Consider the following 22,296-nt stretch of genomic DNA (forward strand, 5'->3'; position numbering starts at 1 on the left):
TCTTGCATGCTTTCTCTATTGAATTACAGTCACACTTAACTTTAGTGCTAGCATTTGCTGTCATTCCAATTACAGAAACCTGGAAATGGAGAAGTGTTTTGTTATATACTCAGAAATAATTAAACTTTGGAGCAGGTTTCCATGACTTCCGAGTTATGTGCAGAAAGTGCCTCATAATGGAGCTGCAGTTTCTCCTGGTATTGTACCAGGCTGCATTGTGAAGAGAGGCATATTAGAGAGAATCTGTGAGAATGAAAGTCACACTGAAAGAAATAATTTGCCTACTGCAAACTTGAATTGGTATAATACTTTCTCTTTGACTTTTAAATTTTGTACAGAAGTAATAAGAAATCTTCAAAGTTACTTTCAACTGCTAACAGCCAGAATGACAAGAGAAAAGTTTGGAAGTTCAGTTTTATTCTTTCTGGCAGCATTCTGCTGGTATCTATGTCCTTCACTGTGTTGGCGAATAGACCATGGACTCTGTGACTTAAAAAATATTTGTGACTTTGGAAAAATCTCATTTAACAAAGCTAAAAGTTAAAAAATCATCATTATATAACCTTGTGTGAATTTATAGAAAATAAAATCCATCAAAAATAATATTCTTTTATTTTGTATATTTTCTATAATTAAAAAGACTGCTTGAAATTCTCTTTGTCAGAGCGCTTTTTATAACAATGGTTTGTTTCAAGTCAAAAAATCATCAGGAATCAAAATGTTTAAAACACGGGGTTTTTTAAAGATGTCCCTTATATTCTTGAAATCAAAAATTTATTCTTTATGATGTTATATATTGTGAACCTATAAACGAAAATTGTATATATTAATATGCAATTAACTTAATAAAAGATATTTAAATTAAAATAAAGCTCATCTAAAATTGCTCAAACATACCAGATTTAGTTGAAAAGCCTGAAAAAGGGAAATATTAGTAACTTTTTAAAATTAATTTTGTACAAAGCTTCATATCTGAATTACTTTAAGCAGGCCAAACTGCAAAGGGAGAGAGATGTCCTGAAGAGTTACTTTCAGTTAATTAGACAAGCAACTCAATGTAAGCTTTTGGATCAAAATGATAAATGTGATTTCTATGTGTGTGAGCAAGAAAGGAGGGAAACAATTTCCTTTCTGTGTACACTATTGATTGTGATATTGGTTGTACTGTATTTCATTGTGTCCTGATGTGCAATGCAGCAGAACCTAGAAACCATAAAAGATGAAAGATATAATTCAAAAACTCTCAAATAAATTCGTGACTTTTTTTTTTTTAAGGGATGCAGAAAGATACTTGAGTAAATCAGTGTGTCAGGTTTTTTGCTAAAGTGTGACTGTGGGGATTATGGTGTATACAAAGGTAGCACACTTCTTTAATGAAGGGAAGCAAAGGATGCAGAGTAGGTTTCTTTAGCTCTGCAGAGACCAGCATCTTAGAACCAATGGCTGACATTTGTAACTGAAGGTCTGAATTGATAATAACCCCCCAAAATAGCTTTGGGATAAATGATGATAAGCAGTGCAAGCTACCAATTGAAGTGGTGGCTTCTTCCTCTTGCTTTGTTAAGATTATTCTTCTTGTCTTTCCAGAAAGGGTTCTGTAAGCAACCATGCCTCAGTACAGTTACAAGTACAGGAAGTGCTAAGACCTGAGAAGAACAAAAGAGATTGAACTCTAATATAATCTGCATTAAAAAGCAAAAAAAAGAGAGATTATGTGCAGAAAAGAATTAAAGAATAAATAAGCAGTAAGGAAAAAATCCAAAACACATAATGAGACATGACTTCATATCTGATGTGTGTTGCTGAGTCATAAATTGTCTTACATTCTTATTGTCAAGAAATCTCTGCATCTTAGATGATCTCACTCCTAGGTTCTATAACATAAAATATTGAATAAATGGAAGTAATATGTAATTATATCTTTACAAATATAATTATTTCTTATTGCAATAAATTCTTACTTTAGTGACTTGGTGAATCAGGTAGTATTTATATTGGCTGATTAATATTTGAGAAAGTTATTACCTGCAGTGAATAAATAGGCTTCTCTGGAGAGATGCTAAGCAAAATTTTATTTTCTGTGCAGGACAGGGATTGTTTGTTTAAGGTTGTAATATTAAGTAATGCAAGACTAGAAAGATATATCATCCTTCAAAGGACCTTGGTTGTAAAGTTAAGAAAACATTCTTATCTCCACAACCACTGGATTGTAGCAGAAAAACAAATATATTAACCAGTAAAAGAAACATGAATTTCCCTCCAAAACTCATATAAATATTTTACAATTGCCTAATTTCTCAAGACCTAAATTGATTATAAATAGTTTATATGTTTTTTTCTGAATCTGTAACCTGCAGGACAGTTTAATCATATCCTGTCTGACTCTTGCTCTGCAGTACTGTAGATAAACAGTGCATCAGTGCCCCCTGCAGCCTTAAAACACCAGTATAACAGTTAAAAAACCCCCAACACTATTGATCGTTGTTGAAATAACTATTCAGAAAAAGGGCAGCTTTAAATCCTGTTGTATCCTTTCCTTTTTTCTCCTTCCTTCTTTAAAAGTGAAATTGCAGCTCTTGGGTAAAGAAAACACTCTTCAAAAATGTAGCCTAAAACTCAAGACAGACCTTGATATATTTGTCAGAATGAAAAGTCCCTTTGTTTTACATTCAAATACACTGGCATATGAAAAGCAGAAATCAGAAGCATAAGAAATTGAGAATATATGTGTAAACTTTAAAATTAATAGTTATAAAAAAGAAATTCTGACTCTCAAAAGACCAAGTTCTGTAATGTGTAGAATGTTCAGAGAATAGAGAAATGCTGCTTCATCTTTGCTAAACTGTAGGTATTTTTACATTTTCATGTATATTTTTGAAAATTTGCTCAAAATTACCTATATAATATAAAGATAGTTTGGAATTTGTTTCCTCTCATTCAGCTCCTATCCCCATACTTCTAAAGTCATTGGCAAATTTCTAGACACAGTATTAGTTATGGGTATATAGATTTCTTTTGAAACTCTGAAGTTTCAATAAAGCAATGGTTAACAGTAGCAGGAATCTAAGGTAATTTGTCTATGTATGGGGAGAAGGAAGGTTTTCAGCTCATAAAACCATGAGCTGTTAAAATTGCCAACAGTGCCAAAAAGAAAACATGAACATAAATAAAATCAGTTTTAAGAAAACACCTGTCTCTATGCAGTGAATTAATTTTTTGAGATATATGTGCTTCTGACCAGTTTTCTGAAGCCACATTTCTCCATTTTTCCCTCTCTATACCCATGCTAAAATTAGGAGGTAGATAGGAGATGATGCTGCACTGCTAGAACCCATACAAGGTCCTACTTGACAACAAAAAGTGACTTTGCATTCCTTTACTGCCAAAAAAGTCTTTATTTAAATAGCAAGATATAATGGGAAAGTTTTACATCTGTAAGGATGAAGGCTGGATGCCAAATTACATTAGTCAATTGAAAATGCATTAATTTCTTAGAACTAACTGTCTAACATAGTTCACTGATGTTATAAAATTGAGTTAGTATGGTATGGAAATGATAGGAAATTATTAAATCTCTTCTGAGCACTATAAACACAAGTGTGACATCAGTAACTGGCTTCCAGAATTTATCAATTATAAAATCCATTTCATAAACCAAAAGATATAAAGTATTCTTGAGTGAATTAAAGTATATGAAAAAAAATTTGGCAGCATTCAGAATGCTTAAGTGGTGAGATAGTTCTGGTTGCAAGTGAGATTAGTTTTATTTGCAATAAATAATTTTTCCCCTCAGAATAACTTTCTAATATAAACAGACTAAGGTAAATTCTCTAATTTGGGAATATAGTTTTGCAATCTTTGACAGATATTTATCAAGTTGGGTTAATTGAATAAAATTACTATTTTTTACATTAAAAGGTATATTTGTACCTCCTAAGCCCTCCTAAGCCCTTTGCAAATGGTGAAGCACAATCTACTTGCCTTGCTGCATTTTATTTTCATAATTTAAATCTATAGCTTAGATATTTTAAGTCTTGATTACTGAATGAGTTGTCTAAATTTTTCACAAGGAATGCAAGTATAATTCTTTTTTTAATTAAGAAAGTAAGCAAAACATACATCTTACAATTTTTGACTGCATGATTGCATTCATAAGGTTGTTTTGTTGTTTTGTTGAGCATTTGGCTGGTATTATTAAATCTGACCTGCTTTGAAACAATTATCACTTAAATAACTAATATCAATGCTTTAAATATAGCTGCCCTTTATGATTTAAAGTTACTCAAAAAAGAATGGCTGAAGAATATAGCTCAGTTTGAAGGTAAAAATGAGAAGTATTCTCTGCCATTGTGAATAATCTCCCAGATTTTCCTCAGGTTTCTTTTTACTCTTGTTTTGAGGCTTGTTTTGTAGTTGGAAAGAACAATTAGTTTTACAGGTGGTGTTGCCTATTGCCAAGTCATAGCTGGGTACCCAACCCATCAATGACATGGTAATTGGGTTCAGGTAGTGTTTAAGATAAACAAAACCTGTTAGGATCTATGGATGCAAAATATCAAAATTTTCCAATGTTACTCTGGAACAGCATGACCACCTGATTAATTCAATATAACATAGTTTTAGTTCATTATGTTTTCTACTTCACTGTGATCTTGCCCTTTTACAACCTTTGGATTGATAAGAAGATGAGAGGGTGTGAATAATCCATTTACAACATTTTTCTGTCAAATAAGCCACATCAATGTAAGTCAACTCCTTAACTATTCCTTAATTATTCATAATCTTAATCAAAAGTGAGTAGTTTAATGCAGAGCAGTGGCATGTTCTTCTGCTGCCCCTGATCTTATTTCCTGTGCAGTTTTGAATATTGCTCACATGTTGGAAGGAAAACCAGAAATCTGGAGTTTCCTTATTTCTTGTTTGTGGACTGTTTTTTTTTCTTCCAGTTATTCACACTAAAAATGAAACTTTTCAGTCTTGATAATGTTGCCTGTTACTATCTCTCCATGTTTTAAGATTTTCCTAGGTTAGAGTCACATTCTGTTACATTCAGTCCCTTGTTGCAAACTTAAGCTGCTTAAAATGTTAGAAAGATTACTTTAGGTTGTGAAAAGGTAAGGTAAGCTCCAGTCTGTGCTGTAAAGGCATATGATTTATGGGAAATGCTTTTAGGAAGTGTTCTCAATACGTATATGTGGTTTGAGATGTTTTTCAGCTATATCATCAAAACACAAATGATTTTAAGCGTGACATAGTGAGCAGAAGTAGGAATTTTTTCTTCACTCATCACAGTTGATTTATTTAGTATCATCTCTAGTCAATGGAAAAAGATGGTTACTTTTCTTAGAATGTGATGAGCTGGAGATACCTCTCTGCATATAGATTGTCTACAGGGAGAGCCATGGTGGTCATCTCAGTCAAGTTTCAAATCTCTTAGACAGATAATGTTTGAACAAGTGAATTCTGTCCTAGACTTATTTGTAGATGAAATTTCTTCAAATATTTAGGAGGAAAAAGACTATATTGGTTAGCAGGTTGATATTTTGATGCCTTGGAGATTTAGGAATCAAAAAGAGATTGAATATGAGGTCATATGTATCAAACTTCTTAATTACTTTGTTATTGATGGTTCTCCTTGGTGCTCTCAACATTGTAGTTACAGTATTTGTTCACTCTCAGGTAAAGTCAGAGTGTTTGTTACAAAAACACATTTGGGGCAAAATTCAAATAGTTTTCCAATTGTATGAAAGATAAATATTATTTATTCCAGCATTTAACAGTCTTCCTTTAGGAAAATCCCGCTAGTAAGAACATAATATTGTTTAGTGTACACTTACAGTCATTCCAAGAAGGGAAAGTAATCTACCAGCATTGCATCTAACACTGGGACATGCTAAAATATTATTTTGCTGTAGGGAAAAAAAAAGTATTAAATTGTAAACAATAGCAGCCAGCAGATAAAAGGACACATATATGAATATCCAAAATTGAACTTTTTAATTCTTAAACAGAAACCTCCTACTTCCATCAATATGAGTGGTTGTACACTTTGACAATGTCTGGACCAAACAATAGTAGCAAACCCTGAAGCCTGCAGTTAATAAAGTGACATGAGATAAAAGCATCATGGAGGAGGCTGATCTCACACTGTATTTCTGCACAGAGAGACTATTGGTGGTCAGAGGCAATCTGGGGCAACCATTAAATGGTAGAGTTTTCAATTCCCAGTGATGGAAGGTAGGAGATCAACTAAACCTCTACCTGGAACTCACAGGGGGTGGACTTTGGGTGCCTCTTCAGTACTCTATTTCAGAAAGTCCCCCAGAAAACAGTATTTAATAACAAAGTGGTCCTCTTTAATAACAAAGAGGAGATTAACCTTATGTGCCAAGAGATGAGCCAGTGGAGAAGGGTGGCCTGGTTAAACAGGGAGCATTCACAGGATCTTAGGACAAAGAGACAGTTTAAGACCTTTGGAAGAAGGGGCAGGCGACTCACAAAGAGTACAAGGATATCATTATGTGATGTAGGGAGAAAATTAGAGAGGCAAAAGCTCCGCTAGAATTCAATCTGGCCACTGCTGTGAAAGGTAATAAAAAGTGTTTTCATAAATACATTAGCAGCAAAAGGAAAAAAAGTCTCCATTTCCTCGGAGGGGAAAATTGTCACCTAGAAAAAGTCTGAGGTACTTAACTCCTTCTTTACCTCAGTCTTTAACAGAAAGACCAGTTATCCTCAGGGCAACCAGCTGCCTGAGCTGGTAGGGGCAGAATAGACCCCCTGTAATCCAGGAGGAAGTAATTAGTGACCTGCTGAGCCACTTAGACACTGGAGTCTGATGGGCCTGAGGCAGGTGATGGAAGAGCTCGCCAGCCACTCTCATCATTTATCATCAGTTTTGGCTAAAGGTTGAGGTCCCAGATAACTTGAGGCTGGCCAGGAAAGAAGGTAAACGTCTTGGCTGGAAGAAAGATCCTGGAAGTGGGGGAGGACACTGAAGATAAGAGAGGTGCCTGTAGATGAATACCAGGGAATGCACAGGGGCTGTGGCTGGCAGCAGTCAAGCCCAATTACCACAGACAGCAGCTCAATGTGAATCAACATGACTTTCCACTCAAGCTTCCCAGACCACCAGCAACCTCCCTGCTAGAAATGAAAGTGGAAACCCAGTGAACACAACAGGGCATGAGGGAACTGAGGGCACGTGGAAGTGCATGAGATAAACAACTTGGGTAACAGCTCTATTCCCATCAGTTCTCACCTGTCATGCATTTTATTGATTGTAAAATCATTTCTTCCTCATAGAAAAAAATTACATGTCATCTATTATTTTAGTTCCTTATTTTGTAAAGTACTTTGTAAAATTGTATTTAGGATGTTTCAAGTACTGTATTTTTTCATTTTCTCATTTAATATTACAGATATTTTTTGACCTGTCATATTTACAACACTCTTTCTTATGCACTCAATGAGAATGAAGTAATATTTTAATTAAATGCCAAATTACTGATGAATGTATGATGTTTGTGTTTATGCATGTCAGCCATTCTCCAGCATTAAGATATAATTAGAAATTTAGTCTGGAAGAAAGACTAGATGATACATAACAATACTCTGCATTTTTAACTCTTTCTGTACTAATAATTTCTACATATCATTTTCATCTTGCTTTCAGGACACCTTTTATGTTAGTTTTTATAGTGTGTGAAACAGAATGCGTTTTTAAATTCCTATTTCACTCCAGTAACAGAGCCCTTGAATTGAAAAATGCTTTCTCTACAGGAATCTTAATTAACATTTATAAAACGTCATAGTTTAACCCCAGCCAGGAACTAACCCCCCCTCAGCCACTTGCTCAGCCCTCCCTGGTAGGATGGGGGAGAAAATCAAAAGGTATAAGTAAGAAAACTTGTGGAGATAAAGACAGTTCAATAGGTAAAGCTAAGCCATGGACAAAAACAGGAGTTCAATCATCACTTCCCACAGGCAGGTGGAGGCTCAGCCATCTCCAGGAAAGCACTGCTCCATCACTTGCAGCATTGACTTGGGAAGACAAATGCCATCACTCCAAATGTTTCTTCTTCTTCACCCAGCTTTATATGCTGATTGTGACACAGGACAATCAGGTGATTGTGATGGGGTGTCCCTTTGGGCAGTCAGGATCAGGCTCTGTGCCCTTTCAACTCCTTGTATGCTCCCAGCCTGCTCACTGGTGTGATGGGGTGAGGAGCAGGAAAGACCTTGACCATGTGCAAACACTGTGTGACACCAACTAAAACATCTCTATATTAGCAACATTGTTCTCAGTAGGAATCCAAGGAGCCACAGTTGCTACTGTAACTCTATCCCAGTGAAAATCACAAATGTAGACCTTCCCTACTTCTATTCAGCGGGTAAGAAGTATTTTCAGCACATGGGGAAACTAATCCTAAAAGAAATAAGGCAGTTCATCTGTAAAAATCATTTAAAGGCCTAAACTATTCTTATGTGAGTCCTCTAAAAGCAAAGTATGTACTCTCGAAACTGCACTTTATCTCTAATGTAATCAGAGTGCGTTGATTTTCCAGCATGCCGTTTATTTCTGGAACCATCTTGATTGTCTTAAGAGTCCTCCTCGCACTTGTCAGGATCTGAGAATGCCTCTATTTTACAGGTGTGTCTCAGAGAGAACAATATCTCCTAAATATCCCCAGAAGAATTTGAGATGAGACTGCAGATGACAGTGCCAGTGTTGGTACATCCCTTCTTTCTGTTTTTATTCCTCAGATCAGTGATAAGAGCACTCTTCTGGTTTATAGATTCTTGACTTCAGTTCTGTTCCTAGCTTGGTGGAGTTATAAACACCTTCCAGAAGTGCTGTAAGAACTCCCCAAAGCAGTTTGTTTGTCTGTTCTGTCCTGCATGGAATAAGCATTGACTGGGTTGATAACGGATAAAGGAAAAGTGTTCACATATGGTTCCCCATCTCTTGGGCCAAAATATTTACCTGAGTACAGATTTGTATTTTTCCACTGTGTTAGTTGTTTTTGAAGTATATCTCTTGAAGCATTTAAGGGTTTTTTCTTGTCAATGCAGGGTACTACCCATCTGGAGAATATTCACTGTGGGCAAAGACCAAAGTTTAGCTACTATAGCCCCAAAAATTACAATGCCTAAGTCTTGCCTGAATGAATTATTGCTTAGGAAATCAATTGCATATTCAGGATCTAGAAGTGCTCCTCCTTTATTCCTCACAGACATATTGTGCAATAATATTGCATAGATAGATCATGCATTTTGGAGTCTAAATTATAGATGTCATCAGTGAGGTGATGAACTGCTTGAACTTAGACAGAATCTTTGGCAAACAGTAGTGACTCCATTCTGGAATTGTGATTTTTGAGATAGTTGTCATAGCATTTCTGTTACAGGAACTCAATTTATCCAGTACAATTATCCAGCCATTTAGGACTGAAACAGAATGCTTATATTCTAATTTTGCAGAACCTTTTCAGAAGGATAAGTACAGTGTCATAAAAAACAAAATAACATTTTTCATCTGCTGAAAGAATCTTCAAAGAGAGAATGAAAGTATTTATTTCCTTTCAAAACCACCAGTTCCAAGAAACAAAAGGAGTTGCAGAAATCAACAAAAAGATGCAGTGCTTAGGCCTTTCAAGTGCTCTTTTTCCAAATAGCAGCTAAGATGAAACTGGTAAGACATTTTCCAACAGTGACTATTGACTAAATGTAATAGAGAAAGCTGAAGTTCACACAGATTTGAGATTTTTTTTAAACTTCAGAAAGTGTAAGATTTGCACACTGTTCCACTCAGTGCTCAGTAGTTTGGCTTCTTTCCTTTTTTTTTGAGTTAATGTTTGGATCGTTGGCACATGTGATCTTTTACGCTTAAGTACGGATCACTGTGATCAACTGAAAGATTTAATGCTCCCTTATTTCTTCAAGCAAGACAAGTAAAAACGTGACTGAATTTGGTACACAAATTCAGTTCTTTAGTTTTAGCAAAACCATTGTTTTAACAATTGTCCTAAACTTATGGACTAAGGGTGTTTTTCAAGTATCATCTAAGGAACACTCACTTCAATTTTAGTTTAGAAAGGCTTTTTCTATTAAACTTTCACCCTATTGTTGCTGCAATAACTTATTTATCCATTTCAAAGTTCATGGAATCTATACACTTTAGAGGAAACAACAGGAATATGTCTCAGTACATGTATTTCCTTTTCCTCTTTCCACTTTCATCTGTCTATAACCGACATTTCTTCCCATATCTAGCCCCACTATGTATCCTGGAGTTTAAATTTTTCCTTCATATTTGTAAACAGAGCTTTAAAAAACTTCATTATATCTGTTGATTTCATTCTCACATCCTTGACTGCATTGGATATTGAATATATTTTTTGCATTGCTAAGAGTTTGTGCCATTAAAAGAGATTCTGTGTGTGCAAAAGCATTTGCAAATAATAATGTTATTCCAGTTGTGAATTTTTAATGAAAAGCTGCAACTGCAGTATTACTGAGTTCTGCTACTGGATGTTGTGGCTTGTAGGAGGAGGAAGGTGGGCTGGAACGTACAGTCTGGAACATACACTGAAAATTTAATATTTTAAGAGATAAGCATGAGCATATATCGTCTCTATTCAGACAGCTGACCCCCAGCACTTCCAACTAAAACAAAAATTGTCGTGAGGGAGGAAATCAGATTCACATATAAACTGCAGAATATAAACAATCCATATCTGGTAAGTTCTTGAATTGTTTTCCCAATTACTGTGTTGAGTGATGTAAATGGTGTCTCCAGGAGGGTAAGTGCACAGATACACTGCTCTGTGGGTTCATTGAAATCAGTGAGATGCCATTTAAAGTACTCTGCTTGACATGGTTATGAACAGTGAAATAAACAGCCTGTAAAAGGCTTTATCAATTCCTGCCAAATTGCATTCAAGGTACTAGGTATTTATTCCTGTTTAAACCAACATTTCCATGAAGTGCAGTTGTTTTCAATTTCATAAACTTTGAAATTATATTATACCATGCATGCTAATGCTCTTGAAAAATCCTTCTTTTGGCTCCAAATTCTAAAACATTCAGTTAAAATAATATTCTGTCACAACCTAAGAAAAATGGCAGATGTACACTGAAGAAAACTGCAAGTAAAAGCACTTGCTTCCCAGCACAAACTACTTTATTGACAAGATGAAAATACAAACTGCCTTATCCCACTCATATCAGATAAGACTAAATCCATTACTCCAGTAATAAAATGTTAAGTGCATAAGTACCAGAAGATATAGGCAGTGGAGATGTTATCATATCATGGGGACTCCCGTGCCGTTGCTTGTCTCATCAACCTGCTTCATGGGAAATGTCAGAGTGCTTCTTTAGACACATCTGCCATCAGCCTGATAATGAATTGCTCGGGGGAAAAGTCTGCTCTCTTTGCAGGTCTCAGTTTGAAGTCCATTATATAAAAAGATCACCCTGGGAAAAAAAAAAAAAAAAAGCTCTCTTAAATTTAGGTGGAATTTCTTGCATTTCAGTTTGTATCCATTGCTATGTGCCTTGGCCACCAGCAAGAAGCATCTGCTTCCATTCTTTCCCCTTCCCTTCTCCCTCAGGTATTTTTTACAAATTGACCAGATTCCCCAGAGCCTTCCTTTCTTCAGGCTGAGCAACTCTCCTGGCCCTGGTGCGGGGCTAAACTGGCAGCACACAGCTCAGCCCTGTTGAGGCTGAGCCCCTCACTGCCAGGTCAGCGCAGAGCAGGGCATTCCAGAGGTTTTGCTAGCTTTTTGAGCTGCAGTGCCTCTAACTTCACACACTGATCGTTTCAGGCTCTAACTGGATAGAGGAGAGTCTATGGGAGAGGGAAGCACAGCTGGTCTGGGTATGTGTGCTTTTGGTTTAATAACATAACAGTGAACATGACCTCTAAGTACTATATTCCTGCCATTCAGTTCATCACACATCTCACGAGTGGAAAACAATGTAATATAAAATAAACAAGGCTTCAAATTGCACTAATGTCTATGTTTAGACAAGCATTTCGAGTTTACACGCACTCAGCTATGAAGCATGAGCTTGCAGGCCTTTAAAACTCAGCTTTTTGAGCTCATTGTAAGATTAAAAACAATGTGTTGATGCTTGCAGCAAGTTAGAAGATCTTTGTGTGCATTATTGACCTCAGAGGCGGGGGAAATTGAAAAGAATAAAAACAAACATATAATTGTGGCCTTGTTGCAGAGTAACAGTGAAACAAGTTTTGCTTGATATATTTTTGTTACACTTTGTCAAAACTTTCAACACCTCAATTACTATTTTACTTTAAATGCTTCCCAGCTCTTTATTCAAACAGTGTTTTAGTTAAAATTCATTGAGCCGAGGTCATTGCTTATTCACAGCAGCAGCCTGAACGGCTTGTGAGCACAGCTGCAGATGTTTGCCCCACTAACCAGCCCCAGCAAACTCTTCCCTGCTTTTGTGGTAAGGCAGGGATCTGCGGGGTGCCTGGAAGCAGTGCTGGCACCAACACAGTCAGGCACCATCTAGAAGCAAAACATCCAGAACAACACTGCAAAGGCTGACATCCTGTGAAAAATTAGCAAATGAACCGGGGAGAAATCAGCCTACCAAGTAGCTTTCCTTTCTCCTCTGAAGATTAGAATGTCAACCAAAAAATGAAGCAAGGCTGCATTACTTGCACTCATAAAATTTCATTTAAAGCGCACTGCTGTGATTCTATTTTAAAGAAAAACAGTAGCTTCCCATCAGAAAGGGGATGTGAAACTTCCACAGCTGGAAATCAGTGCTTTCAGCAGAGACAAGAACGCACCTGCCAGTCAGACAGCTCTCCCTCTTGTTCAGCATTTTACCCCTGACAGTAGCTGTGACCGGGTTCAGAGGAGTAAATTTTGCAGTGGTCAAATAGGATTATCTGTCATTAGAAAAATGGTCTCTCTAATAGCTACTAGTAAGAGCTTAGTTTATACTGTTTTAATTCCCCAGGGTTTATGTAGTTTTTGTGGACTATTTTTTTTCAGGAGAAACAGAAAAATCAACAAATACCAGTAATTGCTCCCAATAAATTTCTCCTGTAAATGTCTAAATCTTTATGTAAAACTGCTATTAGTTCAGAGCTTCTACAACATTTAGGTTATGCTTGGGGACAAAATCAAGATTTTTGGTCTATTTACTTTTAATCAGAGATTGTAATCCCAGCAGGTGACTAGGCATTTTTTATTTGCTGTGCTAGCAAATAGAAGATTTGCTGTGCTTGCTGGTAGAAGATCACACATGTTAATGCACCCTTAATGCTGCTCTGAATGGAATAGCCTACATGAAGCTCAACAGTATTATTTCCCTTAGGAGAAAAGTATTGTTATAAATCCAGCAATTATGTTGTTTTCATTGTATTTCTATAAATGGAAATGTTATTATTCAATTCATCTAAATGGAAATAAACAGTAAGTCACTTAATTTCTAAAAGTCTCAAGCCTTTTATTAGCAAGTGCTCTGCCTCAAAATATTTTAAGGATTTATTCTCAGCCACCTTGATGACTGCCATATTTTTGGATGCTTTTCTCTCATATAAAGTAGATAGCTGCCTTGAAATCCTCATTGCTAAGCACCACAGTGTGTGTATTTTGCTATTTTGTGTTTTGTATGCATCCCTTCTTAAGTATCTCATTCTAATGTTTTCCTTACTGTTATGGCTCTGCACATCTTCTCTTTACTGTCACATAAGCCCTGTGTCCCTTTTGTTCTTTCCCGGGCTCCAATTCTTTCTCAGTTACTGTGCCTTTCTTTGGGTCCCTTTAGATATTTTCTTTGCCCTGAATTATTTATCTCCTTCCTCTGTCCACCTCCTTTTCTTTCTTAGCTGCCTCTGGGCAGGTATCTTTTTTTTTGCTGTATTGATAATTTAGAGCAGCAGATCTTTAATAGTGACATTAACAGACAACTTACTTACCTGGGATGTGTTATGTTGGGCAGAGCTTTTTTCAGAATATTATGAAGTTTGCTGGTACTTTCTAAAATTTGGGTTTAAATAAGTAAATTATTAAAATCAGTTTTCATGTAAATTTTATATGTAAAAAATTTGGAAGCTAGACAGATGCATGGAGTGCTGAATGCAATGTCACACTGAATGCATCCCCACCTATCTTGTTTCTGCAGTCATCACTTTCCAATTCTTCTATTTAAGACATACAATTCTAGAACATGATGAAGGAAAAGTTTTAGCTGATACAAGAGCAGGTGCCAAAGAGAAAGGAAAGAGCACAACAGGAGCCAATATATGGGCTTCTTTCAAACAGAGTTGACAAACAGGTGATATTAAACAAAAAAAGTCTCTTTTTTGTCGCCTTTCCCCTTTCTCCCCAATATTTCTGTGAATTAAAAGATACTGTGTTTCTGTACTACAGCTTTTTCCCTTCTGCCATGCATGCTTCATCTACTTATATGGAAGTCTCTTACAGAACTGCCTTACAAGCTTTGGTAACTTCAAGCAATGAGTTTTTTTTAATAAGTGAAGGCTGTGTTTATTTTTTAACTGTTGTTGACATCCACCAAAAATGAATTTTTAGAGCACATAAAAACTGTGCTTCTTGCATGAAAGCTATTTCTTGCTCCCTCACAGGAAAAAATACCTTTACTGTGTTTTTGCTAGTTTTCTGGATGTGGACTAGACTTGGGAATTCCTTATGTATTCATATTTTCTTAAGTATAGTCTGAATTTCTATTTAAAAACAACAAACTAATATAAACTGAAGCTTAAGTACAGTAACAAGAATTTGATCTCACAGGAATTTTTTTGTTTTTGATATGTTGTCTCTCTCCTTTCAGAACCTCTGTACTCACACATCTATCAACAGCACTCGCTGTGGTTTCTTCTGATGTGCCTCACTTGCCTGACCCTGGTGTGTCCTCTCAGATTTCCCCTGCATTGCCATCTGTGTGCCAGGAAGGACTGTGCCACAATGGGGGGACTTGTCACCCTCTCTCTCTGCCTACCGGGGCCACCTCCTTCCAGTGTGACTGCCCACTGCACTTCACTGGGCGATTCTGTGAAAAAGGTAATTCTCATTAATTCTTCTTTATTAGTTAGGAGATGAAAGTCTTATTCTGCTTTGGATATGAAAAGGGGAAGAGGTATTGATTGTCATATTTCTCTGCTTTTCATCCCAGTAACTTTTAGTTAACTGAGGAGCAAATTCATTGAGGTAATTCGAATAATACTTATTTGCTGTGTAAATTAGGTGATACGAGTCTGGCACACTCCTAAGGGTTGCAATTTGAGTTAATGAACAAAACATTGCATTATTTGTGCAAAATTGTAGTGCACAGTTTTAATCTATGGTATTCAGTGTATTATTTCTGTGACAGAAGTTAGTTGACTTCCTCAAAAGATTATGTTTTCCATTTCTACAGACTGGGTTTTTTCCATCACTGTGTCAGATCCTTTGTTGAAAAAGGCTTTTTTTTTTTTTTTTCTCTGTAACTCATTTATACTTCTACTACTGTTGCTCATAAAGCACAGATCAATCAAATGAACATAATTGGAATTTGAATAAAAAATAATTCTTTTAGCAATTTTGGTTTCTTTGTAAAATGAATCAAGGCTATAATGCAAACTGATCAATATTTCTGTTTTGTAATTGTAATTGCTTTTCATTATTGCTTTTCAGAAAGTTCTTTTTTAGAGTAAATTTCATAGCTGGCTTCAAAAACTCTTTTAGCTTTTAAGGTATTGTGGTTTATGAATTGTAGTAGATAATTCTCATAGCACTAAAGGGCATTACTGGTGTACAGGAAAAGAACCAAAAATATGTCAAAAATATGGTTATATAACTGTATCATCCTCCTAATGAACTTCCCACAGAATGAAGTAAAAGCAACTAGAGCTAAGAATGCCCTTGCCAGACTGCTAGTGTATGTGAGCTAGCATCACATTATATTACTGTCTAAAAATAGGTCATTGCACTCCCTATATGTGAAAGCAGTCACTGACTGTCAGCTCAAAAAAAAAAAAATTGTCTTGCTGCTTAGATATCAGAGCATATTTTACCATGTAGCCTTTTCAAGTTTGGAATAAATCATATATTTGCAAATTTTCAGTGTTAAAATTGAATCCCATGAGTATTTTCCACATATTTAGTCTCTGGGCATACTCTTTCCACTTGCCTACATACTCGGCAGCTGTGGAAACTGCAACATGAAATAACAAAACTGAAAAAGGGTGTTTCCATAAAACATGAAATAGTTAGTGCTTCAATGAAGTATTTTCAACATTTCAATAAAGTTTTTTATTTATTTACATACATTTCATGTGCCAGAATTTCCTTCTGTGTTCCAAAAAAGGCATTTGGCCTCCTTCTTATCAGCATCATTTGTGCTATTTTGGATGAGAGCAGTTTCTTACTTTTTGCAAGGGTCATGCCAGGAGTAGGCAATGTTCAATTTAAGCAGGAGTTTGACAGATATCCTGTGATAACAGGCCATATCAGTATGTGTGCATAACCACTCTGTGAGGCTCCACTGGTTCCTTCCACCAGAGTCTGATTGCTGCTTTCTTCTGACCTTCCAGCTGATCTGTCTGTCCCCAAGGGTCTTCTGTTGATGCCTAGAGTGGCTGACCTAGAACAGAGGCTAGACAGAGTTAAAGAATAAAGTAGGTATTTATTAAAAGCCTTTAAAGGATACACCTTGGGCAGCACAAGAGCCTGGCCAGGGCTACACTCAAGATGGACCCAAAATGGTCACAAAATGGATGACCAGTCATGAGGTTTCACTCTTTTATAAGTTTTGGTCCATTAGCATTGGGGTTAATTGTCCAATTACACCTCAGGTTATGAAGTCCCATCTTCTCAGATGCTCTCTTCAATTCACCATTGTTTATGGGTTTTGGGCCTGAGGCTGTAACAGTTGTCCTTGCTTCTCAAGATGGAAAAGGATTGTTTTGTCTGACTACCCTGTGAAGAGAACTTGCTAACACTTTACATGAAGTTCAGAGTTACACACCAAGGCAGCTCAGAATCTGAGAAATATGAAAGCTAAAACTTAAGGCATCACTATGCTTTGGTGTTTTTAATGATAACTGACACAATCTGCGTTTGAATGATATTATCTGGGCTGAGTACTTCCATGTGCACAGACTTTACGGCTACTGTCTTCTGTTTCATTGACTGAAAAAAGTATTTTTATGTTGCTCACTCAAAACTACAGCATTCTAAGCTGTTTTCTCCTTTGAAGCTTAGCCAGCGCAGGTCAGCAGAGTTCATACATTGGAAAGAGTTGACCGCCAGCTACACTTCCAAGGAAATTCGTCTTCCAAGGAAGTTTATCTTAGTTGTGTAAATGAAGGGGACTTCTTCTCTCTTTCTTTCTGTGATTTTGTTTCAAAAATCATGTGTGAAAATATGACTGAATTATGACTATCCCTAGAGCAAATTAAAAGCATAGGACCCTTGCACTAAGTTGCAGTTGTAACCGATCTCTGATGGTGAGGACTGACTCTACATAAGGTACAGCAGTAACCATTCCATTCAATAGAACGGAATAGAAGCTTTAAGGAAACCCTGAAACAAGCAGCTCCTTTGGAAAACGTAACCTCAGCTGTACAACAATATCATCCTTTTAATGATCAATGACCCAGTTTCCATGATGTATCTGTTTTATATTCCTAAAAGTGGAAGAGATGCCTTTTGCTTTCCTGCAACTTACATGATGTTGAGATATTATTTAACAGATTAACAGAATTATATTTCCACATAGGTTGTCTAATAGTTCTAGCACTGGAAGAATAGCATTTATTTTTCGTTCTTTTTTTTTTTTTTTTTTTTTTTTTTTTTTTTTTTTTTTTGTGTGGAGAAGATGAATTAACTTCTCCTTTCACAGAGCTCTTCTTTTACCCTCTAAAACCCCCTGCTCAATACAGGCAACAGCCTCCTCCTTTTTGCTAGTGCTTCTGTTGTTGGTGGTGAGCCTGGGCTGCTGTGTCTGACATGTTCATTGGCTGGGAGCTCACTGGGGCAGCTGCATCCCAGAGCTCATGCTGTCACATTGCATCTTTATATAGATCAGAATATGACATGATAGATCCTGTATTTAGTAGCTGAAAAGTAACTGCAGTTTAGAGTGATTTTATTTAATCCTAAATTTTCAATGAGATTGATAATTTAGTCTAATGAAACTAAAATTTGACCAACTGAGCCATGATTATAAACTTTTGATATTCAGAGATCTATTCTTCAAGAAATCTAGAGAGAGCTCATAATTACAGGATATAAGAGCATCTGCAATAATTTTATAATTATTTACCATAGACTTCCCAATGGAGAAAGTAAATTGTCATGTATGCAATCCAGAAATTTTATGACAGTCAAGGAAATTTTCTCTTGATTCCTTAATGATATCTGTGATCTTTTATAACATGCTATTATGTATACCTATACATTTCAGCAATATATTTTCATTAACCATCTTTGTGATCTGCCTTTTACCTACCATTATCTAAATTTCAGCAAGAAACTCATTGTGCACTTACCTGGCATATTAACAGTACACATGGTTTTACATCCACATGGATGTAAAGGTTTTATATCCTCTGTGGATATCTTGGCTTCACTAGCATGGGTGAATTTGTTGATTTGATAGCTACGGTAAGATTCACTTAGCTGGTTGATAACTATTTTTGTTACAGTGCATAAGAGCACCTTCTATAGGGAGAGCAAGTGAATGTCATTATCGGTTATCTATTTTAACTTAATGAGTACTATTAAATTCAATTTCTTGTTTTTATTCATTTGTTCCTTGACTAGGAAGTTCTTTCAGGTTGTTCTGCCCTTACAAGAAATACATTCAAGTCATAATTGTCCCTCTGGATATATTAGACCATAGCAGTTTATCTAATTACACTGTGTGCTTACTCTAAGCAGATACCTCTGAAATATCTCTAAATTACAGTTCTGGAAAATGGAAATCCATCTCCATTTTTCTAAGGAAATAGAAAAGTATACATACAAGTCAGTGTATTTGCCAAATTCAGACTGAAGCTATTAACACTGGTTATTTACCCAAGGCCAAAGTGAGGATTTAGTTTAGAGCATGGAAGGACAACAATCTGAGGCCTCTGTTCCCTTTAATACTGCTTTCAGTATTTCTGTTTTTCTATTTTTTTAATTACAAAATTAATAGGAAATTAGAAGTTAGTAAGAGGTGTATTTTAAGCCTTTATTAAAATGCAGCATAGAAAATATGTTTGTCACATAAAATTAATCTTCATTACTCAGCGGTGAGTGCTACATGACTGCTTTCATCCAATAGAAAGGGAGGATTTTATAGATAGGGTATGAAGGGTAGATAGTGCACTCTGACTGCCCATTCTTCTTTTTCCTTTCTGTATAAATAAGTTTTTTTACTTTAACAATAAATGTATAATTCTGTCTTTATTAGCTAGGCTGCGTATCTCCTTCATTGTGAAATTCCCTCACGAGTGGAAAAAACTGCTATGGCTCTGCTTTAGCATGAAAGCAGATGGTGGTGTATTACTGGAAAGTTCATAGCAATAGTTTGGAATATCAGTGTCTTGCATGTGTGAAGATAGTATATCCCTGACTGTTAATTATAAGATTAACATTTTTTAAGCCTCCAAAATTTTTAGTATTCCGTAAAAGTTTTATAAATTGTTCAATAAAAAGTGTATTTAAATGTCATGTGTTAAAACCAGAAAATCTGTTGAATTTTATATGTTGCCTGTGTATATTTTGTACATTACTTAAAGGTCAACTCCTTTGACAAAGCTGCAAAAATAGCAGTACAATGAAAGGCTGTTGCAGGCACTTAGGTTGGAACAGTCACACTGAAGACTTTGCTACATTTGTTCCCCAGGATACACTTGTTGAATTCCTAATTTGTTGAGAAATACATGATAATATCACCCTGAACATTAAAAGTTTTGCTACATTTGTTCCCCAGGATACACTTGTTGAATTCCTAATTTGTTGAGAAATACATGATAATATCACCCTGAACATTAAAAGTTTCTTTTACAGATGCTTTTCTAGATGTCATTCCTAGCTTGTGTCATTAACTACCATAATTCATCTCAGACAAGTATGGGGAGCTTTGTCTTTATGTCTTTAGCTTTGAAAAGAAATGTAGTTGCTCCAATTTCTTCTATTTCAGCCATATTTAGAACAATCTCATGTCTCCAGTAGCATTATTTATCTCCTTAATAACATTTATACTGTCTATGATTTAAAACAAGTCTGTGACATTTTCCATCAAAAAAGAAAAGTGAGCCAGTGAAAATTATATCAAGAGGCTGAGGAAAGACAATTGCACTTTCATCTCCACATTCAGGTTTTGGTTTGAGGCACCCAGAAAGAAAAAATGGGATGTGGTTACCCCAAAACCTCTGTTTTTCCAGGGTTCAAGGGTTTATTCACTCATTTTGTCCTCCTTCAAAATGATTCAAACCTTGTAAGACTCTGTGAGCAGGAAAAATAATGTGTTTAGAGATTTCTATAAATTCCCAGAGTCATTAATTTAATGTCATTAACCTCGGTTTATGTCTAGACTAGTGAGATACCTATTGATAGCCCACAATTGGTATTTGTGTATGTAAACCTTTCAAATAAACTCTCTAGTTTTTGGACTAGATTTAAAAAAATGTAGTAAGATTTCCCTTCAGACATTTTTTTTTTTAGGGAGTGGGGTTGAAAATTAAGAACACAGTAGGCAATTTAAGAACAATCAAGGATTTAGCCAGTAGTTACTTTGTATGCTGGATTTAATACCCTAGTTAAGATTATAGCAATTTTCATCTGAAATAGCCAGCCATTCCCACAGTCTGTTCCATTCAATAAAATTCAACAGAAATTTTATTTAGGTGAGCAAAGCAAAAGGGAATTATATAAATTAATTTTCTTCTCTGCACTTTCACTTGAGGATATAATTTTGCACTTTGATATCAGACAATGAAAACCTTGTGAAGTGTAACTTGTCAACACTTTATAATAGCCTGTGTCTGTGAGTAATCATATTAGCCTCACAGTCACCTGGACTTAGCTTATGGTCTTAGCTTGATTTTTTCCTTCCTAGTTCACTAAATTATGGAGAATTTTTCAAGATTTCTGAAATATCTCCAATCCGATCTGGTTCTATCAGTTTTATTATTTATGTGGGTTAATTTGCTGAAGTATTTTTGAAAGCAAAGGAAAACAGGATTTTGAGGGAAAAGAAACAGAGTTCACATGGAAGTGGTGAAGCAATTTTAGACTAATCCTTCTTAAGCTCTCCTGAACATATTTGTACAATTTTGCCACTTCAGAAACAAGTGTCAGTATGAGCTTTCACACAACTTAATATTTCATTTTCATCTAGTTCAGATATTATGTCCCAGATTCAGTGAAGCATGTAAGCTTTACATGTATTTAATTTTAAGAGTGTAAGGAAGTTCTGTGATTCATGGGATTTATGTTCAGGATGCAGGTATTCTACTCCATCAGACCCTGATTTAGGATCCCTCCATTCAGTTACTTGATTGGTCATTCATATAAGCTTATTACTTAAAATCAACCTACACCTCAAATCCTTCCAGAGGACTTAATGAAATTGTAAAGGAATGTGACAGTTTTCCATGATTATTAAGATTAAGTATGTGATTAAATGAAAGTTTAAGATACACCTTAATTATGCCTAGGGGGATGATAATGAGAGAGTTTGTTGAGATTGTGAATAATGAGAGATTGTTGAACTTGTGAAAAGTTCTCCAAAGAGCACCAACAAACTCTTAAAAACTGCTGTCCCAGTGTCTGCAAAGTTATTTATGATTGCAGTTGCCATTTGCCCATAACCAATGAGCTCCAGAACAGCTGTAGAGCCTGCTGCTATCGCATATAATATAGAGCTCTTTGCTATACTGTAGAGCTATAGGGTTCACTTTTTTAACAGAGATGTAATATATTGTTCACAAGTCTGTTCTGTGAAATAGATTATGGAGCCTGTTGGGCATAAGTTGTTTTGAGAGATCATGGTGAAAAAAGTTAATAGTTATAGAAAATTTTTATGGAGTTGTCAGTTTGCTAGTACCTTCTCTGTCTTTTAGTCCCATCCATTCACATCCAGTCATGAGCCATTTAAAATAAGAAGTGTTGGGTTTAAGTTTTGGTTTAAAGTTGCCTTTTTTTATTTGGATTTTATTAAAAATGAGATGGCTGTAGCATTTTGCTATAAGGATTTGCATTAATGAGCATTTCTGGAAAAAAATGATAAAAGCAATAGAAAAATCTATGT

General features: G+C 35.7%; 1 protein-coding gene across 1 annotated transcript in view; it reads left to right on the forward strand.

The window, feature by feature from the left end:
* EYS (eyes shut homolog) overlaps positions 1-22,296 on the forward strand; it is a 702,981-nt gene that overhangs the window by 496,108 nt on the left and 184,577 nt on the right. The window contains exon 36 of the mRNA XM_059842660.1: positions 14,845-15,074. Within this exon, the coding sequence (XP_059698643.1) occupies positions 14,845-15,074 (230 nt within the window). The remainder of the gene's footprint in view (positions 1-14,844; positions 15,075-22,296) is intronic.

This window comes from Haemorhous mexicanus, chromosome 3 (genome assembly GCF_027477595.1).
Source record: "Haemorhous mexicanus isolate bHaeMex1 chromosome 3, bHaeMex1.pri, whole genome shotgun sequence".
Classification (NCBI taxonomy): Eukaryota; Metazoa; Chordata; class Aves; order Passeriformes; family Fringillidae; genus Haemorhous; species Haemorhous mexicanus.